Genomic DNA, 23,692 nt, shown 5'->3' with positions numbered 1-23,692 from the left:
GTTTTTTAAAATTATTTCAAAACAAACCAGCTATTTTAAAGTGTGTCTGAGTGGTGGCCTATTACTCATCAGATGAGATTCCAAAGCTTTTTGTAGGAAGGATTTCATGTCAGGATGCTTCGGTCAAGGAGCTGCCTGTCCTGTTCTTTCTTCCCTTTGGACAGGCCCCTGGAATGAGCAGAGCTTTGAATACCTCCCACCAAGGTGGCGGATTTAGGGGGTGCTGGGAGCTCAGCCTGGAGCAGCGGCTGGAGGAGTCAGTCAGGAGAACCCGTAGGGGAGTTCTGGCCTTGGTCCTTCCAACAACTAGCTGTGTGACCTGAGACTGGCCACTTAAACTCGCCAGTCTGTATTGTCTTCATTTGTGGGGCCAGCAGTGAGCAAAAACCAGGAAGACAATTCACCCAGGAGAACAAACAGTAAACACTGTTCCTTTAACCAGTTATCAAAAAAATGCATATTATAGGAATATGAAGACCTCATGTTTAAGTTTATTAAAATATAAATCTGAAAACAACGTCACTTTTCAGGGCGCCTGGGTGGCTCAGTTGGTTAAGTGTCCAACTTCGGCTCAGGTCACGATCTAAGGTTCGTGGGTTGGAGCCCTGCCTTAGGCTCTGTGCTGACAGTTCAGAGCCTGGAGCCTGCTTTGGATTCTGTGTCTACCTCTCTCTGTCCCTCCCCTGCTCACGCTCTGTCTCTCTCTCTCTCTCTCTCAAAAAATGAATAAACATTAAGAAAAAAAATTAAAAAAAGAAAACAATGTCACTTTTCTTCTGCATTACGGGGAGCACTAGCACATTGGCATGAGGGCGTGGGACTAGAAACCACAATTTATATTGTGTTTCATGAAAGAGAAGGAGGTAAATGTGGTGTGAATCCTCATCTCCACAACTCACTAGTTTCGAGGCTCAACGTCTTTGAGACTCCATTTCCTCACTGGAGGAAAAAAAATGGGTAAAATGGAGATAATAAAAATACTACCCACTTGACGGGTTGTTGGGAGGTCTGGAAATAATGTAGGTAATGGAGCTCGCCTAACATTTGTCATCTACCAGACCCTTATTGTTTTGAGGCTAAAGATGATGATGATGGCTGATTCTCCCTGGCTCTATAATATTATAATGCTGCTGGAAAAAAAAAAAAAGAAAAAAAAACCATTCTCCTCTCCTTTCTTGGATTCATTGTCAGAATCTGTGCAGCTCCACTCATCCAGTTTCCTAGGGGATTGTGACCCATGGCCTCAGAGTTACCAGGCAACTCCAAGTACAGCTCCCCCCACATATCACTACACGTCAGATGCCCTTCCTGCCATGCCCGCTGACACTCACTCAGCTCTGCAAATGGCCTTCTGGCTTCAAGGGCCAGACCCCCTCCAGCGCCTGAGCACAGAGCAGAAAGTGACACCCTCCCTCTGCCTCACGACTTCCGCCTACATCTCCCCACAAGCAACCACAAACCAGTCGCCCCCCTCCCAGAGCTCAAGCTCTTTGACATATGTCTGCTGCCACCAAAACGCTGCACGTCTGTGCCAGCCACGAGGCCACCATATTTACCAAGTGACTCATTCCACCCTGGGGAGGCCCTCGGTCACTTGTCTTCAAATGCCCCTTTGCTTCTGAGGAGGGTTTTTCTTTTCTTCCTTTTTCTCCTGTGATTCATCTCTTGTTTTTGGGTAATTCAAGCTCCACACTGACTTGAATCGCCATGGAGTCTTTATCTACTCAATATCAAAGATGTCTCTTCTCAAATGATTTTTGAATTCTTTCTCAATACCAGGTTCTGTTTCTGTTCCCATTTTGCAACCTAATAAGGACTGAAATCTGTTTTCAGTAGTTACTTGATTTTTTTTTTTCTCAGCTTTAAAAATAATTTCTGAGAGCCATGGAACTGGGGAACTGAAAGGAACTTGTCAAGTCCTTGTTTCATTCAGAAAAAACTGGGCCCCTAGGGGTAACCTTTGTGGTGGTCACACTGTGGCAAGACACTCAGGAGAGGGAAAGCAGACCATGGACACCCACGTCCTTGTACCTCTCAGCCTATCACACACCCTATTTCCTTGTTAAGACAGGTCCAGGTTCTACACGTCAGGGCTTCTGACAATGACTGCACTTCCTTCTATGGAGAGATTGGAGGGGGTGCCTGGCAGGTCTGCAGAAATAGCCCCCTCCAGGTGCCCTAAATCCATCATGGACTCATTGCTCCTCTCTTGTTTCCAGGTTGTGGTAAATGCTGCTTCCTCTTCCTGGTAACACTGGCTAAGTCACATTCATCCTCTAGGTGCTTTCTCCATGAAGCCCACCGGAGCCTCCAATTCCACGAAGGCAGGGAGCCCTTCCACGTTTCCCTGGGCAGTGCCTTGTATGCTTCCTCTCCAAGGTGTAGACTGCTCACCAGTCTTGCAACAGATCATTAACAAGTTTGCATCCATCTTCCCCCAGAGGACTGCGTGCAGCATGAGGGTAGAGCAGCCACAGCTGACTCATACCAAAGTGTTGGTGACTTTTAAAATCTCTTCTGCCTGCAGAGACTGAGGTGCTAAGCACTTGAAGAAGGGAAGAGTCCCAAGAATAGTCAAGAGCCCACGGACAAATGATTTCACAATTTCACACTGAGGGAGTCTCCTCTAAATTTTTTAAGAAACTGGGAATAGACCTCCTACCAAGCAAATGTGGGGAGAGCAATTAACCAGGCCCAGGTACGCATACACAATTCCTCCTCTTGATTCACACCTTTTCTTAGCCAGGGCTGTGTTTCTGCAGAAAGGAATATGCCTTCCAGAACATCCTCCTGGTAAACCAAAGGCTTTTGTAGTCTAGCCTTTGACCCCAGGTGACCCAGCGTCCTGGTTGCCCTTTGAGGAATGAGGGGAGGGGAAGACTGGACCCCAGTATTGGCAGGAAGGGGGATACGGAGGTGAGAATGGAAAAATTCCAGGTCTTGACTTCTCTGGATTCTTTCCCCACATTATCTCCTATAATCCCCCAAGCAGCCCTAAGATGAAAGTCCTTTATGATCTCCATTTTACCTAGGAAGCAAGAATGGAATGCAAAGCTCAGTGACTCACTGAGATCACAGTCAGACTGAACGGAAGTAGTGCTGAGACGTACCCAGAGCAGCACACTCCTAACCATCGCCTCTTTCTGTAATTTCCTATAGACCCTTCTTTTTTTTTTTTTTTAATAGATGAAATTTATTGTCAAATTGGTTTCCATAGAACACCCAGTGCTCATCCCAACAGGTGCCCTCCTCAATACCCATCACCGACCCTCCCCTCCCTCCCACCCCCCATCAACCCTCAGTTTGTAATTTCCTATAGACCCTTCTTTTTTTTTATTATATGAAATTTATTGTCAAATTAGTTTCCATACAACACCCAGTGCTCATCCCAAAAGATGCCCTCTTCAATGCCCATCACCTACCCTCCCCTCCCTCCCACCCCCCATCAACCCTCAGTTTGCTCTCAGTTTTTAAAAGTCTCTTATGCTTTGGCTCTCTCCCACTCTAACCTCTTTTTTGTCTTTTTTTTCCTTCCCCGCCACCATGGGTTTCTGTTAAGTTTCTCAGGATCCACATAAGAGTGAAAACGTATGGTATCTGTCTTTCAGATAAATATGGCTTATTTCACTTAGCATAACACTCTCCAGTTCCATCCATGTTGCTACAAAGGGCCATATTTCATTCTTTCTCATTGCCACGTAGTACTCCATGGTGTATATAAACCACAATTTCTTTACCCATTCATCAGTTGATGGACATTTAGGCTCTTTCCACAATTTGGCTATTGTTGAGAGTGTGGCTATAAACATTGGGGTACAAGTGCCCCTATGCATCAGTACTCCTGTATCCCTTGGGTAAATTCCTAGCAGTGCTACTGCTGGGTCATAGGGTAGGTCTACTTTTAATTTTTTGAGGAACCTCCACACTGTTTTCCAGAGTGGCTGCACCAGTTTGCATTCCCACCAACAGTGCAAGAGGGCTCCCGTTTCTCCACATCCTCTCCAGCATCTATAGTCTCCTGATTTGTTCATTTTGGTCATTCTGACTGGCGTGAGGTGACATCTGAGTGTGGTTTTGATTTGTATTTCCCTGATGAGCGATGTTGAGCATCTTTTCATGTGCCTGTTGGCCATCTGGATGTCTTCTTTAGAGAAGTGCTATAGACCCTTCTTAAAGGGGTCAGGAAGGGGTCTATGTGTGTAATAAGACAACTAGGTAGTTTAAAGCAGGTATTTTTAACACTCTTTTCTGTCAAGTCTCCCTGCTTGGACAAGTCTCTCCCCTCATGGAATGTACTTTTGCCTCCTATGACAGTGAAATACTCCCCTGCCATAAGGGCTTCAACCCGACTTAAAACTCCCATTCTCCATGCCATTACAATTACTGTTCTGCACAATGCAATGTTTCATGTGATTGTTCAGCAACTGGTAGAATATTATTTTATAGCAACCATGAAAACAAATATTTTTGAGCAATTGCTATCTGCTGAATACACTTTTCTTGTTTAATTTTCATAATAGTTCCATGAAATTGATACAATATCTCCCTCCTTGCAAACAAGGATATTGAGTCCTGATAAGCCCACAGGGGAAAAGTAATATATCCTAGCAGTCTGGAGTGTAAGCTCTGTATTTGTCTGGGTTCAATCCCAGTTCACTGAATAAGTAAATGTATACAAACTGCTCCTCTCAGCCTTAGTTTTGCCATCTGTAAAATGGATCATGAAGTGCTAAGCACAGGACAGGCACAGAATAAAGTGTGAGGACTTAATACCATTAGGAAGAAGCAAAGCTTGGAATTAACTCCTGATTGTCTTACTCCAGGGCCCATGCTGCCTGCTTCTCAATTAATTCTGAAGTAGGCTGAGTTTATTGTCTCTATAAGAAGTTAGGTTCAGAAAGGTGAATTGGCTGGTTCGCAATCACACAGCTGTTAAATGTCAGGGCTGTTGTAAGCCAATTTGACTTCACAAGACTGTGCTGCTTATGTTAATCTGTTAGTTTCATGTCATATTCTTCCTTCTAACCGAGTGATAAGCTCCTCAGAGCCAAGTGAAGGCAGTTCCACTTTCCCTGTGTTTCCAAAGGGTCTGACACAGCATCAAACATGCTGTGTTCACACTACACCATTGGGAAAGAAAATACAGCTGCCCTTGCTCAGCCTGGCACCCAACTTGCTCTTCAAAACCATAAGCAGCACTGGGTGTTGTATGGAAACCAATATGACAATAAATTTCATATTAAAAAAAAACACATAAGCAGCAATATCCATGATGATGGAGACCCTTAAGACAGAAGGAATACAAGAGAGATAATTCCACAGTCACCTAACAATTATATGCCCACTGTTCTCATAAAAAGTAAATCTCAAAGGAGAATTCAAAATGCTCTAAAATAAACTGAATATTCTACAGGACAATGGCCACAGCTTCTTCAATAAATAAATGGTGTCTAAAAAGAGAGGAATCTGTTAGAGATTAAAAGACTTAAGGGACATATCATTTAAATGTAGTATTTCTCATCCGATCCCTGATTCCAAAAATCAAATATTAGAAACCATTTTGGAGACAATCAGGGACATTTGAATATGGGTTATTATGAAATTGTAATTTGGAATTATTATTTATTTGTTTAGGTATGATAATACTGTAGTTATGTTTCTAAAAACCGTCTTGATCTATAAAAAATATATAATGAAGTATTTATGGATAAAATTGTACAATTCTGGGGTCTATTTTAAATACTCCAGCAAGCCAGGAAAATACTCCTGGGAGGTGGCTGATGAAACAATACTGGCAAATGTTGATAAAGGTTTAAGCAAAGTGATGGGCCCATGGGGATTCATTATATGATACTCAATATTTTCATGTTTGTTCAGAAACTTACACTATAGGAAGGCTTTTGTTTGTTTGTTTGTTTGTTTGTTTGTTTGTTTGTTTGTTTAAAGAATGAATGGTGTGAGTCCCCAGAAATGTACTTTGTTCTGCAACGACTTTTCTTCCAAGACAGTTCAGTTTCCTTGATGACGTGAAAAGGCTCCCAAATGTACTTATCCAAGTGAGGTCAAGCACCTGTTGCGATGACAGCTCATCTGGACCATTCTGCCTCCCCTTCCCAAACAAGCTCACCATCCTCACTGTCCCAGTTCTACCATTTCTACTACCTCCTTCTACTCTTCTGGCTAGAAACCTCAGCATCACCATTGCCTCTTTCTTCCCCTTCATCCTCTACCCCAGGCAGCCAGTGATACTGCACATGAACCTGATCTAGCCACCAATGTCTCTGATCCTTGGTGTCATCACCTGTCAAAGGTAACTGGTGGGAGACCCTGTCAGTTATAATCTTCTTGGTACTTTATTTCATAGAAGCTACAGGGCCTTATGTCTGACATGTTATGTTACCTAAGTGGTCGGAGAGCTGCTTCTTTATTATAGGTTCCAGCTGTTTGCCTGATAGGGAAATCACACTCTCTGATATGATGTTCTTATCTGGGACTTCTCTCCTGATGGAGTTTCTTTCATTCCTTTGTTCAATTACACACATATTATGTAGGAACATAATTGGGTGCCAATTCCTTGTGTCCCCCCCCCCCCCATTGCTGATGCTGTACCTGTTGACAATTGAAAGTTATGCAACTTTTCAGTGTGCCTTTATAGCCATTATGATATTCCGTATCCAGGTCAACCAGTGGAGACAACTGGGTAGGGTTTATGGTTGGCACATCATTTCGCAAAGGAGTCAGCTGGGTAAGCAACACACTCAAGACCAAAAAGCAAGTGAAAGGCAGGGGTACCTAGAATCTAGGTCTCCTAAATCCTGGTCCTGGACTCTTCAGCATCATTCCACCTTGCCCACAGGAGCAGCAAGGCAGCTGGGAGGGTGAAGAGAACTGGGGTTTGGCCTTGTGAAGCTATCTCAGCAATGTATGAATGACCAATAAAGTGATGACAGGATGTACCCAAGAACAGCTGGATGACAGCCTCACTTTTAGTCCTGGAGGTCAGTCAAGTCCAGATCTGGCTTGCAGCCTGAGAAGACCCCCCACCAGCCTGTCCTAATGGTGTGGGAGCTGGGCCACGGCAAGGACCACGGGGCTCAGTGGTTCCTCCAGAATATGGAGGTGGAAGGCACATGGGGTCAGAGTCTAACAGGTGAGCTCAAATACCACCTCTACCCTTAGTAGCTGTATGAAATCAGGCCTGTTACTCAGAGTGCCATCTTTCTCGAATGTGTTCATCAGCATGTGAACCCTGAGGTAGACCCAGCAGGTGGCTCACAGGCCTTTTCCTGGCAGAAATAAAAACCAGTCTCTCTAGAAAAAAGTTGGTTAAAGAGTGGGGTATTTTAAAGGTGGTTAAAATGTATTCTTTGTTAAACAGCTCTTGAAATAGTCTGTAGTTCCAGCAATTCGAAACAATTCCTGGGGTAGCCTTGTGAGAAAAGTAGTTTTTTGCTAAGAAGTTTTGAATCTTGCTCTAATTTGATTACATTTAGCTAGCCAAAAATAGACATTAGAGCTGAAAGGAGCAATTAGAGTTTTATGGAAAATTCACCAAGGGATTGAATACCCATTTCTTCCCCTGTACCTGTGACCACAGGGCTCAGCATTTCTTTCTTTCTTTCTTTCTTTTTTTTTTTTTTTTTGCGGAGGAGGGGTCAGCATTTCTAAACCAAGGTCTCTCCTCATCCAGTGGCAGCTGCTTGTGTGTTAAGCACAGCATCCAAACTCATTAACCTGCTGGTGAACCCCAGCAGTAAAATGCTGCCTCTTGGGGATAAGGCTGTGCACCAAAAAGAGTGTCCACTACCCATGAGTCACTACCCCGCTGGCCAGGGGCTTCCTCCCCCTGTCTCCAGGTCTGGCTGTTCCCTCGGCCTGGAGTACTTCCCTTCCTGACCCTCGTCCTCCAAACTTGCCCTTGAGGGCTACTTGCTCTGTAGGTCTCCTGTTAGATATGAGTTCCTCCAGAAGCCTCCCCTCCCCACCAAATCTAGTTGAGACGACCTACCAGGAGCTCCTGTCATTGCCTGTCATTCTCCATTCAGGCACTTGCCACATCTTATGCAGCGATTAATAACCGGAGATGATTTTGCTTCCAGGGGACATTCGGCATTATCTGGAGACACTTTTGGTTATCACAATGGTGTGTAAGCGAGGATGCTCCTGGCACTTGGTGGGTAGAGACCAGGGATGTGGCTAAGCATCCTGTGATGTAGAGGACAAGCCCCACAACAAAGAATTATCTAGCCCCAAATGCCACCAGTGCAGAGGTTGAGAAATCCTGCTCTAGTGTAATTGTTTACTTATCTTTCTCACAGTGGCTGTCTCATTAATACCCCATATGATGCCTGGCACATTCCAGGTGCTCAAAAAAGACCCATTAAATGGCTGAATGACCTTCACCCCAGCTCCCATCTCTTGTTTACTTCTGCCTGCTTTGCCCCTGACCAACTCCCTGGACTGGCCTCTCCATTCACTCAGCACAAATTCTATTCTGACTCTGGCCAGGCCCCCCATTCCACCCCTGCTCCGTGCACTGCAGGCCATGGGTGATAGAGAGCTAGGGCTGCCTGCAACAACTCAGAGAACAGGATGTCTGGACTAGCGGTTGAGCAGGGCTAGATGAAGTCAAGGCCACGCACGCACGCACGAGAAAGGGAAGAAGGCCTGAGCTGGCTGGGAGCAGGGCCAGACCACCAGGCAAATTGGGCAGCTGGACTGTGCAGTTAGGGTCTGAAAAGCTGATTAGTTTTCAAATCCTCCACATGCCTTTTATTTAATTAATGGACACTGAGCGTCCGTTTCCGAGGCTGCAGGAATCTTCTCCCTCTTTAGCAAAGCAGCACCATAAGATAAATACTTTCTCAAAATACTGAGTCATTGCCCATTTTTTTCTTTGTGCTTTTGCTACTGAGTTCACATGAATAATTATAAGCTTATTTTACATGATCATAAGGGGCTGGGTAATTCTCAGCAATTTCAAGAATGAAATGTTCACAAAGTCTTTCAAGACTGTGACACAAGAGGGTTTGGCAATTCAAAATCACTGCCATTTTAAAACATATTCTCTTATTTGGTTTATTATATTTCATGTTTTACATATATATCATAATTTAAGTTCAAATAACGTAGAGATGAAGCCAGGCAATTTTATGAAACAAAGAAAGTTAGGGGATTGCCGGATTTTTGAAGCTAAAAATTAGATGCTTTGACCAACAGTCCCACGATTTCACCCTTGAATTCCTTCAGAGCTCTTGGATGAATGCCAACCTGTCCCCGTGATTTATCCACATCCAATTTGTCAACTAGGTCTAGAACATTCTGTACATTAACTACTACATGATCTAGTACCTCTGCTTCTAAAGATGATTTAAGAATATTCATTTTGATGTGTTTTTTTTTTTTCTAAAAATTTCAGGGCCAATAATTTATTATGTCTGCTGGCTCCTTGTTCTGATCATCTACAAAGGTTCTACCAGGTCTGTGGCTGGTTTCTTCACTTCAATTACTTTAAAAGACCCTCTTGTTTTTGTTTTAATGTCTGATCCTTACAGGATGCTCCTTAAATTATGTGTAGATCCTTTCTGTGGGATTCCTAGGTGAGTTCCCCTGTTATTCCAACTGAATTAACTTTATATTTTTTCTGAACATATCTCCTTCTTATGAATATGCCTTTGTCTTGAGCAGTCCTGCTTGCACTGATTCTGTAAATCATGATTATTATCTTATGGCCATAAGAGTCAAAGGGAGGAAGGCCATAGAGGGTTTTGCCTGATGCCTGGCACAAAGTAAGTATTTAGCAAACAGTTGTTTATTCTTTTCATGTTGGTCAAAGAAGGTGAGGTAGGAAAAAAGCTGATTCTTTTCAACCCCATCTCCCTAAATGGTTTTTCGAATCTTGTCATACTTTGTGCTTCCTGAAACATGTTTGGTGGGGTTTTCTTTTTTTTTTTTTTTTTGAGGTTTTATTTTTTTTATTTTTTTAAATATATGAAATTTATTGTCAAACTGGTTTCCATACAACACCCAGTGCTCATCCCAACAATACATTACCATTCTTATACCAGACTGTTAAACCTAATAGGGTTATTCTATTACGGTGGTCACACACAGATGCTCTCTGCACCTTCTATAGTGCTTCTCTTCCTTTTCTTTTCTTCTATAAAATCATTAGCATAGGAAATGATCATTTGTCCTAATTCATCCCAGGGAGATACTGTGCCAATTTACAAGTGAGTAAACACTCTCATTACTACTAATTGGCCCGATTCTTTAGCTCAGCCAGTCCTATTGCAGTTTCCAGCTCAATCTCATTATCCTTGTCAGGTGGCTTATAACCCCTTTCTACTGCCATATTTTCATTAACTGATCAGGCTATTTCCACCCACTGGGCATTTCCTGGTGCCATTTTAATGCTGAGGCTCCTTGGATTCCTCCACTACTCTTATAATCTGTTTCATGATTCTGGTTTCTTACCCTTCTTTGACAGCTGTCTCAAAAGAACCTTCAATTCCTAAGAAACATAATAGCCCTCTCTCTGCTCTCCCTAGCACCCTCAAGTTCCACCTGTTTCCACCTGTGCTACGTACTACAGCCATCCATCAATGGACTATAGCCACATATATATATATGTGTATATATACACACACACACACACACACACACACAACTATAGCTCAGCAATGACCACAAAAAATTCTGATATTCAGTCTCTTTCTCAGCTTCCCAAACTAGCCTTCAGAACCCTCCTATTATTTGCTCCTAAGTCATGCTATTGAGACCAAAGGAGAGATTTGGGCATGTTACCCCTGGGACATGCACGGGACAGCTTCCATCCTATTGATTTCCTACTTCTGCTCTCTTCATTTGCATCAGATTGTCTTTACCCAGCTAGTGCCAGTGTACAACTCCCTCTGCCAATTGTTGCAAAAATGGAGTCACTGTTCTGGAATTCCCCAAGGCTTCCCCGTGTCCTGCACCTGCCTAAGCTTGCAGTAGTTGCCCCAGTTCTTTCCTCATGGGTGCAATTTGTTGACCCCACTGGATTCCTAAGCTGGATTGACCCCAATGGAGAAATCACTCAACATATACGGCCTCTAGCAAAACCCCTCTCCACCCCACAACACACACATGCACCTGCCGTTTCTCTGTATGTCTCCATGTTGCAGTGAGAGCATGGGGATTATTTGTATTAGATGTCTAAGCTGTTTGAACTCAAATGCATCTTGTGGCAAAGCATGCCAGGGTGTGCAATGAGCATTAAATAAAACACAGCAGGTATTCTTCTAGCAGGAACAGCTCCTCTGGGAAGTGGCAGAAGTGGGTGCCAGAAGTAAGTAATTATACTTTATTATCCAATTCACATCACACTATCACTGAGGAGCCACAATAAACGGGAAGCTCTTTGAGAATGGTACAGGGCTGGACAGTTGGGAGTTGTATCACCTGCCCCTGAATGGCAAATTCCTAAAGGGCAAGAACTATGTGTCACTTTCATGGGTGTCCCCTATAGTCTTAATATTATGACTTGCACTGAATAGCTGTTTAATTGAACTGAACATGAGTCATTTACCAAGCACCTACCATGTGCATCATACATTATGGTTCTCCCTTTCTTTCTCTTCTCTATCTCTTGTTCTGGGCTACTCACTGCCCTTTCCAAGAATCTCTACTATACCTGAAGGTATAAGAGCAGGGACCATGTCATCCACTTCACTGCTGCATCTCAGGGCCTGGCAGTGCATGGCACATAAGGTCCTCACTACACATTTCCTGAGCCAGTGAATAAATGAAAACGAACCAACTCGGGCTGCTTTCACAGAAAACACTGCTCAGTGCCAAAGTGTGATCTGTGTTCATTTGTGTCAAACACATTCATGTGTGTCATTTGCCATAGGATAAAGGAGATGTGATGATGCTCATGGGAAAGCAGAGGCAAAAGGGGGTGAATCCAGGCAGGGTCATTTTTTTTTTTTTAGCACATATGTATGTGTGTGTGTTTGTGTGTGTGTGTGTGTGTGTGTGTGTGTGTGTGTGTGTGTGTGTATATATATATATATATATATATATATAAAATTATGCCAAATGTTTTCAAAATTACAACCTATAAAGGGATTTTTAACGGAAGCTTGCTCACTTTAGTTAATGGCATCATTTCACACTGCAATCAAGACAAGAATTTACAGTAGACTGACTGTAAAGCAATGCTCTTTACCCAGTATGTGCACATCACATACCACAGCCATTCACACAGAATGCCTTCCCCTATCACCACCCCTGTCTCCACCCAAATTCTGATTATAGATATGTGATTTGTCACCACAGATTTCCTCCCTGTGGGTTACGGTGGCTATTAATTTTAACAGAAGCCTTTCTGAAAAGTGGAGAAGAGATTGTGGAGGATGGATGCAGAAAAAGGAGGCCTTCACTTTAAGTGGCACTGTTCAAAGTGTGGCCCCCAACTGGCAGCATCAGCACCTGGGAAACTACTGGAAATGCAATTTCTGGGGCCCAATCCCAGTCTCCTAGAGTCAGAATCTCTAGGGGGCCCAGCAAGCTGTGTTTTCACCAACTCTGCAGATGTTGCTAAGGCCTATTAAAGTTTGAGAAACACGGGTCTAAAGTGTCATTTACTCCTTTTCAAAATTCTCTCAGACACTACCCAGGGGAGAAACTGGGTATCTGGAATTCATGGAGGAAGCTTTTCATTATTTACCTTTTTGTACTTAAAATTTTTTCAGCCACATGAAACTCTATTTCAATAGAATTAAAAACGGCAAACAAAGAAATCAAACTTCTATCAAGAGCACATTACAAAGGAAAGGATAACTCATAGCAGCTACTCTAGGGTGTTCCTGATAATCATCCCTCAACTGATTACCTGAGCAATTTCCCTTGTCTCCTAAATGACAGGTAAGGAGGAAGAAGACGGAATGAAGATAAGGTGATACATTGGCAAAATGGTATTTTGTTAACAGAACATATTTTGTTTGGTATTTCTAAAAATATTAGAGGAACTAAGGATGTCCCTTCAGAAGATATCAATGTGACAATGAGGAAAGCCAGGACAACATACCATTTCCACACTATACAGCACATTTTTTAAAGCTCAATTATGGAAAGCATTTGTAATGATAACTTGCCTAGATTCTTCAATAATCGGAAGAGAATGCACACAGCACAATTAAGAGTCTGCATGCAGGTTTTAACCCTTGGCATGATTCTCCCTTCCTAAAGATGACAGCTGCTTTCACACCTTTTCAAATTGGGCCTTAAGACTGCCTTATTTTTAGTCGTCCCACTACGAGAAAACGGCTAAGAGGCTAAGTTAAAGTAATACACAATGCTAGAGACTCTACTGCTATGCTAGTGTTTCCAAAGGAAAAACCAGGAAACTACATGAACTAAAGGGCTCATCAAACAAAAACAGTATGAACAACTAGATGCACAGACCCCCTTTCACCCTAACAAAGGTGTAGGGTCAGCATCCCCTATGTTTAACAAAAACATTTTACTTTCCATAAATAATAGGGATCATGAGTCTTTGTGCCTGTCAGCCACAACAGTCCCAGGCACTCATTCCTACCAGACATCCCACACCCTCCCTGCAATGAGGGGTGCCAAATGCCCCCCTTTGCTCACTTTGGCAACTCCACACTACAATGGACACTAGAAAACTGAGCTTGTGTCAGGAAATGGACACGATTTTTCATGTTGTTTTCTTACAGTTGTTATCCATCCCCTAGGGTTGTAGAAGGTACGAAGACTCACTGAAGAGTTTAATCCTCATACTCACAAAACATCACACACTCTTGTAAAGGGTTATAGAAACTCATAGATAGAATTGTGCAAACCATTGCAAGAGCAGTCTTCATAGCTTGAATTCCTTAAACATAGTACTTTGCAATGAAGTTAGCCAAATACAGAGAAACAAAACAGTTTTCAAGTTTTATTCTGGGTTATTTTTAACTCCAGATTTTTTTTTTTTTTAAGAAAAGGAACAGAACTTGGAATTGAGTTGGTGGTGAGCAGAAAACTTCTCTTCCAATGATCTCTTCTTGACCTAATCTTATCAAAGGTCTAACATGCTTTTAATGCTTGCAAATAAATAGCTTAACCCTACAGATAAGCTGCATCACCTTCCCCACAAGCTATGGACATTTATACTGAAAAAAGATTTTTTTAATAAAGTATACCCGAGGCATCAAAAACCATGTAGCTCATTTCAAATAGGGATCCTATCAAATATGATTAAGTTGAACTCCTAAGTATATACTTTTTCCTCTTAAAAATTGGCTGCACTTAAGGATATTCCTTACCAGTATCATATGCACAAATGCCAAAAGATTAAAAAAGAGAAAGACAAATCTGGAAAAAATAGATCAACGTATTCAAAGAAGATAATGAATTATTCGTTTTCATTAAACTACATATTGATATATAACATACCACAGGTCATTATAAAAGAAAAACAAACATCTAATAAACCATCAGGATTCTTTTCAAAGTCTTGTAAGTTAAAATGCAAAGAAGTAATCTTAAAGCTGTGATAGCAAAGAAAAAATTTGCATCTCTATAGTTAAATATTTTGGGCTAAAACATTTAAAAATTTTTCTTAACTAGGAAAGAAACTTCCCTGATCCTCTCTGTGAAATGTCTCACAGGAACTGTGTTTGAGCTAACACTGCACAGTGTGTGAGTAAAGGAACAGTCCCCAGGATTCCATGCATTAAGAACATCAGGGAATTTGTGGACAACAGGAGCCCTTACCTGGTCTTCCTTAAGCCTCCAGCATCCACATCCATCCTTTAATAAGGTAAAACTGTGTGCTGCAGAGAGAGGGAAAAGCCACCCAACCCTCGAGGCGGGCTGAGAGTGTGCAAAGCCCCAGCTGACAGCCCGCTTCCCTCTCCCCAGGCTCTCTGCCTAAGAGGCTGCACAGAAACCAAGTCGGTGCCAAATCTTAATCCCTTTGCAGAATCTCACATGAAGCTGCCTCACCTCTTCCATTCCTGCAAAGCCTCTTCCTGCTGCACTTCCTTCTGAAACCATTAATCACTGCAACAACCCACCGAATGAAGCCCAATCTCAAACCGTACTGAAAAATCCTGCAACACACAGGGTGATGAATGTTTACATTAGCCAAAATGAAATGATGTAATATCCAGAATCAGGGGAGGGCCCTGATCCAGAGTCAGGGCATTGTAAGAACCTCTGTGAAATACAACTCTTCTAGATGAAGGGAAGAAAAGGATTCACCTTTGGGTTTTTATTAATCTGGCCTCTGTACATGTAGAGTTATTTGAATTGTTCTGGTCTCATCAAGAGCACTGTATTTTCCAAATAGAAATTCAGAGCTTCTCAGTTACCCACAGTTTTACTCAAGAGAATAAAAGGTAGCAAACAGAACCCAAAGTGAATTTGTGTGCAAAAAAACCTAGTATCCAGGGGATAATAGTGGAAGGTACCAATCCAGGGATATGGGAGCCTCCCATGCTGCAGGATACGAGAGCTTCCCAAAGCTGCAAATGCCTTCAAAGTGAAGGTAACTCCCAGAAAAAGCAGTGTTTCTCTAAGCCAGAAATCCATTTTTCCCCCCTAGAACTTTTGATGAACAAGAAAGCTCAGGGGTTCCACCAACATGGTTCCTGATGGGCAACTGCTATTGATTACTTCAGAATCTTATGGTCCCTGAATCCGGTGGGACGATAAGATATGAGAGGCCACATTACTGCTGGATGAGCAGGGAATTGGCAGGGGGGAAGGGTTTGTCAACAGCACCTGCCTGGGAGAGAGATCAGCTAAGGTTTCATAACTGCTCAGAGGCTGGCTTGGGATGGGAGGGGATGCCAGAGGTAGACCTTGTTTTTGGACACGTTATTGATCACAATGTGAAACTTTACAAAGTATTAACCATGTGCTAGGCACTGTGCTAACACTTTACATGCACATCTCACTGAACCCTCACAACAGCCCTGCAAGGTAGATACTTTTATTGTTTCCATTCTATAGATGAAGAAACCGAAGCACAGAGGGGTGTTATCGTGGTGAGCAGGTAAGCAGCGGTACCCGATCTGCCTGGTGTGCTCCTTAACCACCAGTCTGTAGTTCCTGCCAGCTTCACTACCACCACCATCCTCATCACCATAGTAATGATAATGATAATGATAATGATAATAGAATCACTCCCATTTATTGAATTAGTGTACTATGCAATAGGCACTTTGCTTAGGGCATTACATGAATATGCTCACTTGCCTTACAAAAGCCCGTTAGGCAGTATTACTGTCCCTATTCCACAGACGTGGAAATGAAGGCTCAGAGGGAATGAATGAGTTGTGGGGCCAGCCACACAGCTGGTTAAGGGAGCTAGTAGGGATTGGAGCCAGGCCTGACAGATTCCAGAGCCTGAATATACTACCCTGAACTGTCCATTCTTCCAATGTCACTTTTGTCACTCAGAGCAATTTTGGAACGCCTCTTTGGAAACTTCCTTCAGAACCTAAACATTCCATCTTGGTAAATATACATTTTTAAACATCTGTTTCATGTTGGGCACTGCAGAGGGTATAAATACATGGTCCTGTTTTCCAAAGGCTCTCTACCTGGTAGGGGAAGTGGAGGCAGAAGGAGGTCATTCTATCACGAGGGAGCCTGGGCTAAGTGTTACAACAGGGCCACCAACGGTGATGGGAGTTTGGGCAAGTGAGAAATTATTTCAAAATTATCCAGATTACTGCTAATATGCTCAGTGATGGTAAATATTCATCCTTAGAGGGTGGATGTAATTTTGGCTCACTCACAGGCAAGTCCATCAGAGCCAAGTCTGGGGAATAAAGTGGGTCATCAAGCTGGGCAATTCCATTTTTGGTCACAAGCTAGGTGTGGCTATAAAATAGTGAGATGGATTTTCCTGTGTGGCCCAGACTAGATCTGAAGGCAATTCCTGAAGGGTAGCTCCAAAAATGTTTCGAGCAACAACACCATCTCCAGATTCGAGGCAGAGACAACCAAAGCGATTCCAAAAGACCAGGCTTCTCGAGCACAGCACTTGACCACACCAGAGGCAGGGGCCTGCAGGATCATTTGTGGCGAGCTCCCGATCAGCAGGCCCAGATCGGCTTGCTTGCTGCTGCGTCCCCAGCATCTGGAACGATGCTCAGCATAGAGGGATGCTCGATAAATATTTGTTGACTGAATGTGAGATACTTTTGAATATGAAATGTTAAAAGTTGTCTTAATTATTTGGCCACACTTAAGACATCTGCATACTGACTGTGGACACATTCCCAGCTGAGTCCAATGGCTAAAGTAAGGCTTTACTTCCCCAGTCTGTCTACCGAGCCAGGCCCTGGGGGGTCAGCCTGGCCATGACTACTTCCCATCCTGTCACTACTCATGGCTGTTCTTGTACTCAGTGGGAAGAGAAGCGAGCACAGACACTAAAGATGCCACCACGTAGGTTCAGCTGAGGGCCTGTAGCCAAGTGGGCTGACAGTTTCTTCCACTAGTGCTGGCTCCAAAAGTCGGGCAACACTGGGGAATTCTCCCACCACCAGTTAGGGGTGGGAAGGGCACTGTTGTGCCCCGCAGCCAAGCTGCACTCCTAGTACATCCAACTCTGGGGAACGAGGGCTGATCAGGAACCATCCCCCGACCACAGCCTGACTCCATACACATTTCAAAGAAAAATGAGTTGACACCTCTGAGACTCCACAGGGTTTCCCATACAAATAGGCTCAATGGGAGTTCAGAATAGATCTCAGACAGTCTGAACCCAGGGGTTTCTCCAGTTTTCTGTGTGCATCAATTCTCCCCTTCTCGTCTGTGTTTGCTCCTGGTTTTTGTTTGTTTGTGGTTGGCTTACTAATTATCCACATAAACAAGTCAAAACCAGATGGGTCAAAGCCTCTCTGTCGCTAGGACCCTCCATGCCAAAGGAATTCTTTGGGTCTAATGTGACTCCCTTGGATGGCCTGTCCACCACCAGTGAAAGAAAGGGGTAGTCTCTCACTAGCTGTGAGACCTTGTCCAGCTACTCAACTTTTTGGTGTCTCACTTATCTCACATTTTTTCTATTAAAAAAAAAATTTTTTTTTTAATGTTTATTTTTGAAAGAGAGAGACAGAGTGTGAGCAGGGGAGGGGCAGAGGGGGAGGTGCACAGAATCGGAAGCAGACTCTAGGCTGTTAGCACAGAGCCTGACGTGGGGTTTGGACCCATGAACCTCGAGATCATGACCCACCCTAAAAGGCACTTAGCCGACTGAGCCACCCAGGCACCCTCCTCACTTTTAAACAAAGAAAGTAACAGTACCCACAAACACAAGGTGTTGAATGAGAAAATGCATATAAAGGACTTTAGGGCCAGGTCCAGAGTGGGTCCCTCTCATACTGGTTCTTACTGTTGTTTCGGACTTGTTGGAAGTGGGGAAAGAGAGTGGGGAAAGAGAGTGGTAGGAGCCACTGACAGTGGGGAGGAACATTCACAGATTTCTGCATCCATTTACTATGTCGTTCTGCATGAATGATTTATGCCCTGTTTCAAGCCGCAGAAGGATTTGGTGTGGTTTCTATATTGCAGCACGTAAAATCAAACAACAACAATATTCAGCTCTGAGAAGGATTTAGAGCCCTGAGTTGTCTGAGGGAAGCCACTATTGTTAACCACTGTATTTAGCTCTTGAGCTTCTTGGCAAAGAGAGTAACAAGAGAAACACACGGAGGGGGTAGCACAGATGTCATCCAATCCAAAACACAAAACAAAACAAAACACTAAGGGTTCAAGCCGAGAGACAAACTTTTTCCTGGCTCCAAATTTCGAGAGGAATTTATTAGCTGAGGTACAGGGTACCGGGTAATATAACGGATAATGCCTTCCCCGGGACGTGCATAAAAGATACAGAGACATCTTTCCGAGGGCCCGGACTTGCACAGCTCCTCCATAAAAGCTGAGGGCTCACGTTAAATTGCAGGTCGAGGGAGGCGTTTATGGTTTCACAGAACGTCAGCACCAGAAGGGCCTGCGGTCAAGCCCCCTGGTTTTATAGAAGTGGAAAGAGTGTCAGGAGCTCAAGGGGCAGCTGGCTGAGGACCGGACGACTCTGTGCTTGTCCCCACTCTGGGCCCTTGCCCTCTCCCTCGTTTCTTCCACCAACAAAAAGAAGCGTCCCTTGGTCCCTTTCCCCGTGGGAAATGGCAAAGCCACGGCAGCCTCCTTCACACTGTGGGAATCCCTTTTCTTTCAGTTTGGTTAAAAATAATTTTGAAAATGTTTAAATTTTCAAAGTCCAGGCTGGCGAGTGTCCAAGTGGCTTTAGGAGTCTACAGTACAAAACTGCTGTCAGCTGTAAACTGTTGGCTGTGTCTGCCTGTTGTCAAGATGCACTCCTTACCCCGATGTCTAATTTTAAAAGGCTGTTTCAGCAGCTATCATTCTTAAAAGCTTTCTAAGTGCCCCTCTGGTGTGCTAAGTGCCCTAAACGGTAGGCCTAGTTGTTCCTTCCAACACCACTATAAGGAAGGTTCGTTCCATTATTCAACCAAGATTTGAACTGTATCGGTTGACTTCAGAGCCCAAGATCTTACTCACAAACTCTGTTACCTTTACAGAACGAGAATCCTTGTGAGGCAGGAACTAAGTCTGTCAACCATGCTTGTGTCAAGGCCTCTGCTTCAGCAACAGAATTTGAGTCCAGCACTTGGCAATTGTCATACAGACTGTAGTTCGTTATCCTAACGTTCTGGGAGACTCTCTGGAGAGATGATCTTAAAATCGGGGCAGTTCTTTAACTGTGGTGTCCTGAGGACAAAATCAAAACAAGGCCCCCAGAGTACATCCAACACGTCCCATCTAACAGGGAAAATCACTTCTGGCCAATCACAGGAGACTGGTGTCTGCTATTCATAAGTAGGGGCAATATGCAAGGTGGTTGGGGACACAGGTTGTGGTTTCTGACACTGTCACTTCTCATGTGTGACCCTGAACAAGTGGCTTAACTTCTCTAGGTCCCAGTTTCCTCTTCTGTAAAAGAAGGTAGTAACCACAGGATCTCTTTCCTAGAGCTGTGGGCATTACGTGAGGTAACGTCAGTGAAGTTGAGAAAGTGGTGGGCGCATATCGTGGGCTCGAAAACAATGAGCTCATGAAAGCAGTCATGTTTTTAAGGCAAGTGTCAGAATACAGATTAATGGGGAAGTCAGTAATTAACACAAAGGTCCTCAGTATGAATTAGATGCTCTAAACATTTGGGGCACCTTCCCATTTTCCACATATATCCCGACTTTGTTTTATCTAATATACACTTTTCCAACTCACAAAGCAATTATGGTGTATTATAGGTTCATCTAAGTTTCCAGCAATAGCCTTTATTGGCAACATGTAGTATTTACCCTTCAGATTCCTGACCAAGAACGTAAACCCCAAGCCTCTGCTGTTCCTTCTCACCAGGAGTTTGCATGCAACAAGGTACTGATCAGAAAGATTGTCAGAAGTATGTTTGGCCTATCTATTCATACTAAAATTTTAAATTATAGTCTTTGATCAGATAAAATCATTGGAAAGCCACATACCTAAAATATCAAGATTTTTACTTCATGTAAAATTTCTTTTGATAAATTTTCTCTAATTGGCCTTTTTTTTTTTTTTAGTGAAATCTTGCCATTGGCTTTTAAATGATGCTATGTAGTTTTCAGTGTATAAGTCTTGCATCTCTCCTGTTAAATTTGTTCCTAAGTATTTTATTCTTTTTGATGATATTATAAATTGAATGGTTTTCTTATTTTTATTTTGTAATTGTTCATTGCTAGTAAAAAGGATATAATTGACTTCTGAATATTGATCTTGTATCCTGCTATTGGCTCTTATTGATAGATATTACAAATAATATTCATTCATTCAAAAAATATATCCTGAGCATCTATATGTTCCAGGCACTGTGCTGGGCTCTGGTATATAATGAAGAATAAAATAGATATAGTGCCTGCCCCCTCAAGAACTTGGGGTTGAATAGGGGAACTGGGTGCAGGTGAAGAGTACTTCCCATTACCAAGAAGATGCTGGCCCACATCATCACACAGGGTCCCTGTATGATGGCCATGGCAGAATTAGGACACGTATATATCCCCTTAGCAATGATTGTATTTTGATCCCATTCTCAATGTGAATCATGTGCTGAACAGGTTTTCTTTGCTTCACCTGCTAAGATGCTTAGGGCTATGTTGTGGCCAAACTCTAGCAAATGACACTAAGGCAAGAATCAAATATTATTTTGCCACATTTATTTTCCCATTTTTCCTGGGTTTTTTTGCATCTTATTATTTTATCTTGTTTTGAGTAGGTATGTGTAAGGTGCTTCAGATCTTTTATGGATAGAGGCTGAGGCGGGACGAAAGGAGGAAGGAAGGGAGGAAGGAAGGAAGGGAGGGAGGGAGGGAGGGAGGGAGGGAGGGAGGGAGGGAGGAAGGAAGGAAGGAAGGAAGGAAGGGAGAAAGGAAAGAAGAAAGGAGGAAGGAAGGGAGACAGGAAGAAAGGAAATTCCAGTTACTTGTTAATATTCCTGAGAATGTCAACTTACTCTGAAGATCTACTTCTCCTTTCTGAAGTTCCACCAAGATGTGATTTTTTTTTACCTGAATAAATGCTGATCCCATCTGGAATAAGACCTGTTTCATACTTACAAGGTTCTTTAATCTGCTTTTGGCAGGTCTAAATTAAACAAAGTCTATTGGTTTTGTTCAGACACACTGGAAGTGCTTTTCTGGCATGACTTCAATAAAATTTCCTTTCCTCATTATACATAGAGAATCTGGGCAAGAGCAGGAAAGGTAGAAGGAATATCTTTTCCCCAAGTCATCTGTGACAAGAGGCAGTATAAGCAGTTCAACATTATGGTCATTCAGACTTGGACTTGAATACTGACTCTGTTACTTTCTAGCTGTGTGATTCTGGGAAAGTTACTTATCCTCTCCAAGTCTCTGTTACTTCATCTATAAAGTTGAGATAACATCTATATTATTGACTGCGAGTGTAATGAAATTTAGCATAGGGCTGAGGACACATCAATATAATACTGCACTGAAAGTACTAGGCAGTGCAATAAGACAAGAAAAACAAACAAGAAGTATAAAGATGGCAAAGGAAGAAATACACCCAACTGCATGTGGCAGCTTTGTAAAAATCAGTTAGATTTCTACCTAATTACAAAAATAAATTCTAGATGAATGAAAGCTCAACATGTGAAAAACAAAACATTTAAAACATTTTGAGAAGAGTATCTTTACAATCAAAGGTCAGGGAATATAATAAAAACATGAAAAAAAAACCAAATCAAAAAGGAAAATCTTAATTGGATTTCATGCAAATCTAAAATTTCAATACAACACATGATAATTTGAACAGAGACAAAAGATAACAAAGTTACTGAACAGAAGAAGGTATTGCAACACATATAAAGCAAAAGAATAATCCAACTATACAGGGACCTTTACAAACCAATGAGAAAAAGACAACCAAACACATAAATGGTAAAAGATATAAATAGGCAATTCACAGAAGCAGCCCAAGTAGCTAATAAACCTTACCAGTAATCAGGGAAATATAAATGAAAACAAGAGTGTGATAATATTTCCCATCCATAAGGCTAGCCAAAATGTAGTTTTCCATTTTCTTCCACTTACAGATTTTCCAATGACTAGTTTAACAATTGTCCCTATCATGGCTATCTCTTAGGAAGGAAGAGAGGATAGGGAATGAGGCCTACAATGGTCTCTTTAACATTTCATTTCTTTAAAATATCTGAGGCAAACATGACAAATGTTGAGACTTGCAACTCTGGGCAGTGGGTGCATGGCCATTTGCTGTAAGCTTCTCTGTGCTTTCCTATATGCTTGAAATAATCGTAAAAAATAAACACAAGCAAACAAACTATGTCTAAAACAATCCTGTGGATATTGAGGAGGAATAACATAATAGAACAATTCCTAAATAAGATAGCTTTTGAGCATGCTGACTAGACCCAGAATGGGAACCAGAATGTCCTGGAAAGGGACAGTGCAAAGGCTGGTGGGGGTTGGGGGGGGGTGTTCAGCAGAAAGGACAGGTCAGTGATATGAAAAGAGATGCACATTTTAGAGAAAATGATGGTCTAGAAAATAAAGTCTAAAATCAGAGGAACTACTCTGGAAACACAGAGAAGTACAGGCCGTGCTTGTCTACTCACTGCACAAATATTTACTGCACTAGAGTATTTTACTTGGTCTCTGGTCTAACACCATGTCCAGCCTTAGGGTAGATACAGACATATGAAATAATCAAACTAATGGCTGGTCTTGGCAAGGGGAAGGGGTATGGTTTTAGAAAGTCTTCTCTGAGCATGTGAGCTGAAGTTAACAACCAGGTACAAAGAGGTGGTAGGTAGAATTATGTGTCCTAGGCAGAGAAACCAGCATGTGCAAAGGCCCTGAGGCAGAAAGGAGTCTAGAACTGTGAGGTGTAAGTGCCGAACTACAGAAACCTCTATGAAAGTTACTGGGGTGCTGTGAGGAAAAGCGCTGCGTGGAGAGATTGACAAGAGTCCATCTCTGTCTTTCTCAAAGATCAAAGAACCAGAGAGAGCCCACCCAGGGTGAAGGACCATGGGTAAAAGTTGAAAGACACCTAAAAGCAATAATCAAACTGGGCAGGAAAAGGATTA

The 23,692-nt window shown here is 42.7% G+C and overlaps 1 protein-coding gene across 11 annotated transcripts in view; it reads right to left on the bottom strand.

Annotated features, from left to right (window-relative positions):
- PLCE1 (phospholipase C epsilon 1) overlaps positions 1-23,692 on the bottom strand; it is a 324,803-nt gene that overhangs the window by 216,093 nt on the left and 85,018 nt on the right. Inside the window, exon 1 of one of the 11 annotated variants that reach the window (XM_058697221.1) lies at positions 15,001-15,095. The exons of the other annotated variants lie outside the window; for them this stretch is intronic. Within the exon in view, the coding sequence (XP_058553204.1) occupies positions 15,001-15,051 (51 nt within the window). The 5' untranslated portion in view covers positions 15,052-15,095. Of the gene's footprint in view, positions 1-15,000; positions 15,096-23,692 lie in introns of those variants that run through there. 11 annotated transcript variants of the gene reach the window in all.

The sequence above is a fragment of the Neofelis nebulosa genome, chromosome 13 (genome assembly GCF_028018385.1).
Source record: "Neofelis nebulosa isolate mNeoNeb1 chromosome 13, mNeoNeb1.pri, whole genome shotgun sequence".
Classification (NCBI taxonomy): Eukaryota; Metazoa; Chordata; class Mammalia; order Carnivora; family Felidae; genus Neofelis; species Neofelis nebulosa.
This window is presented reverse-complemented; position numbering and strand designations above follow the sequence as displayed.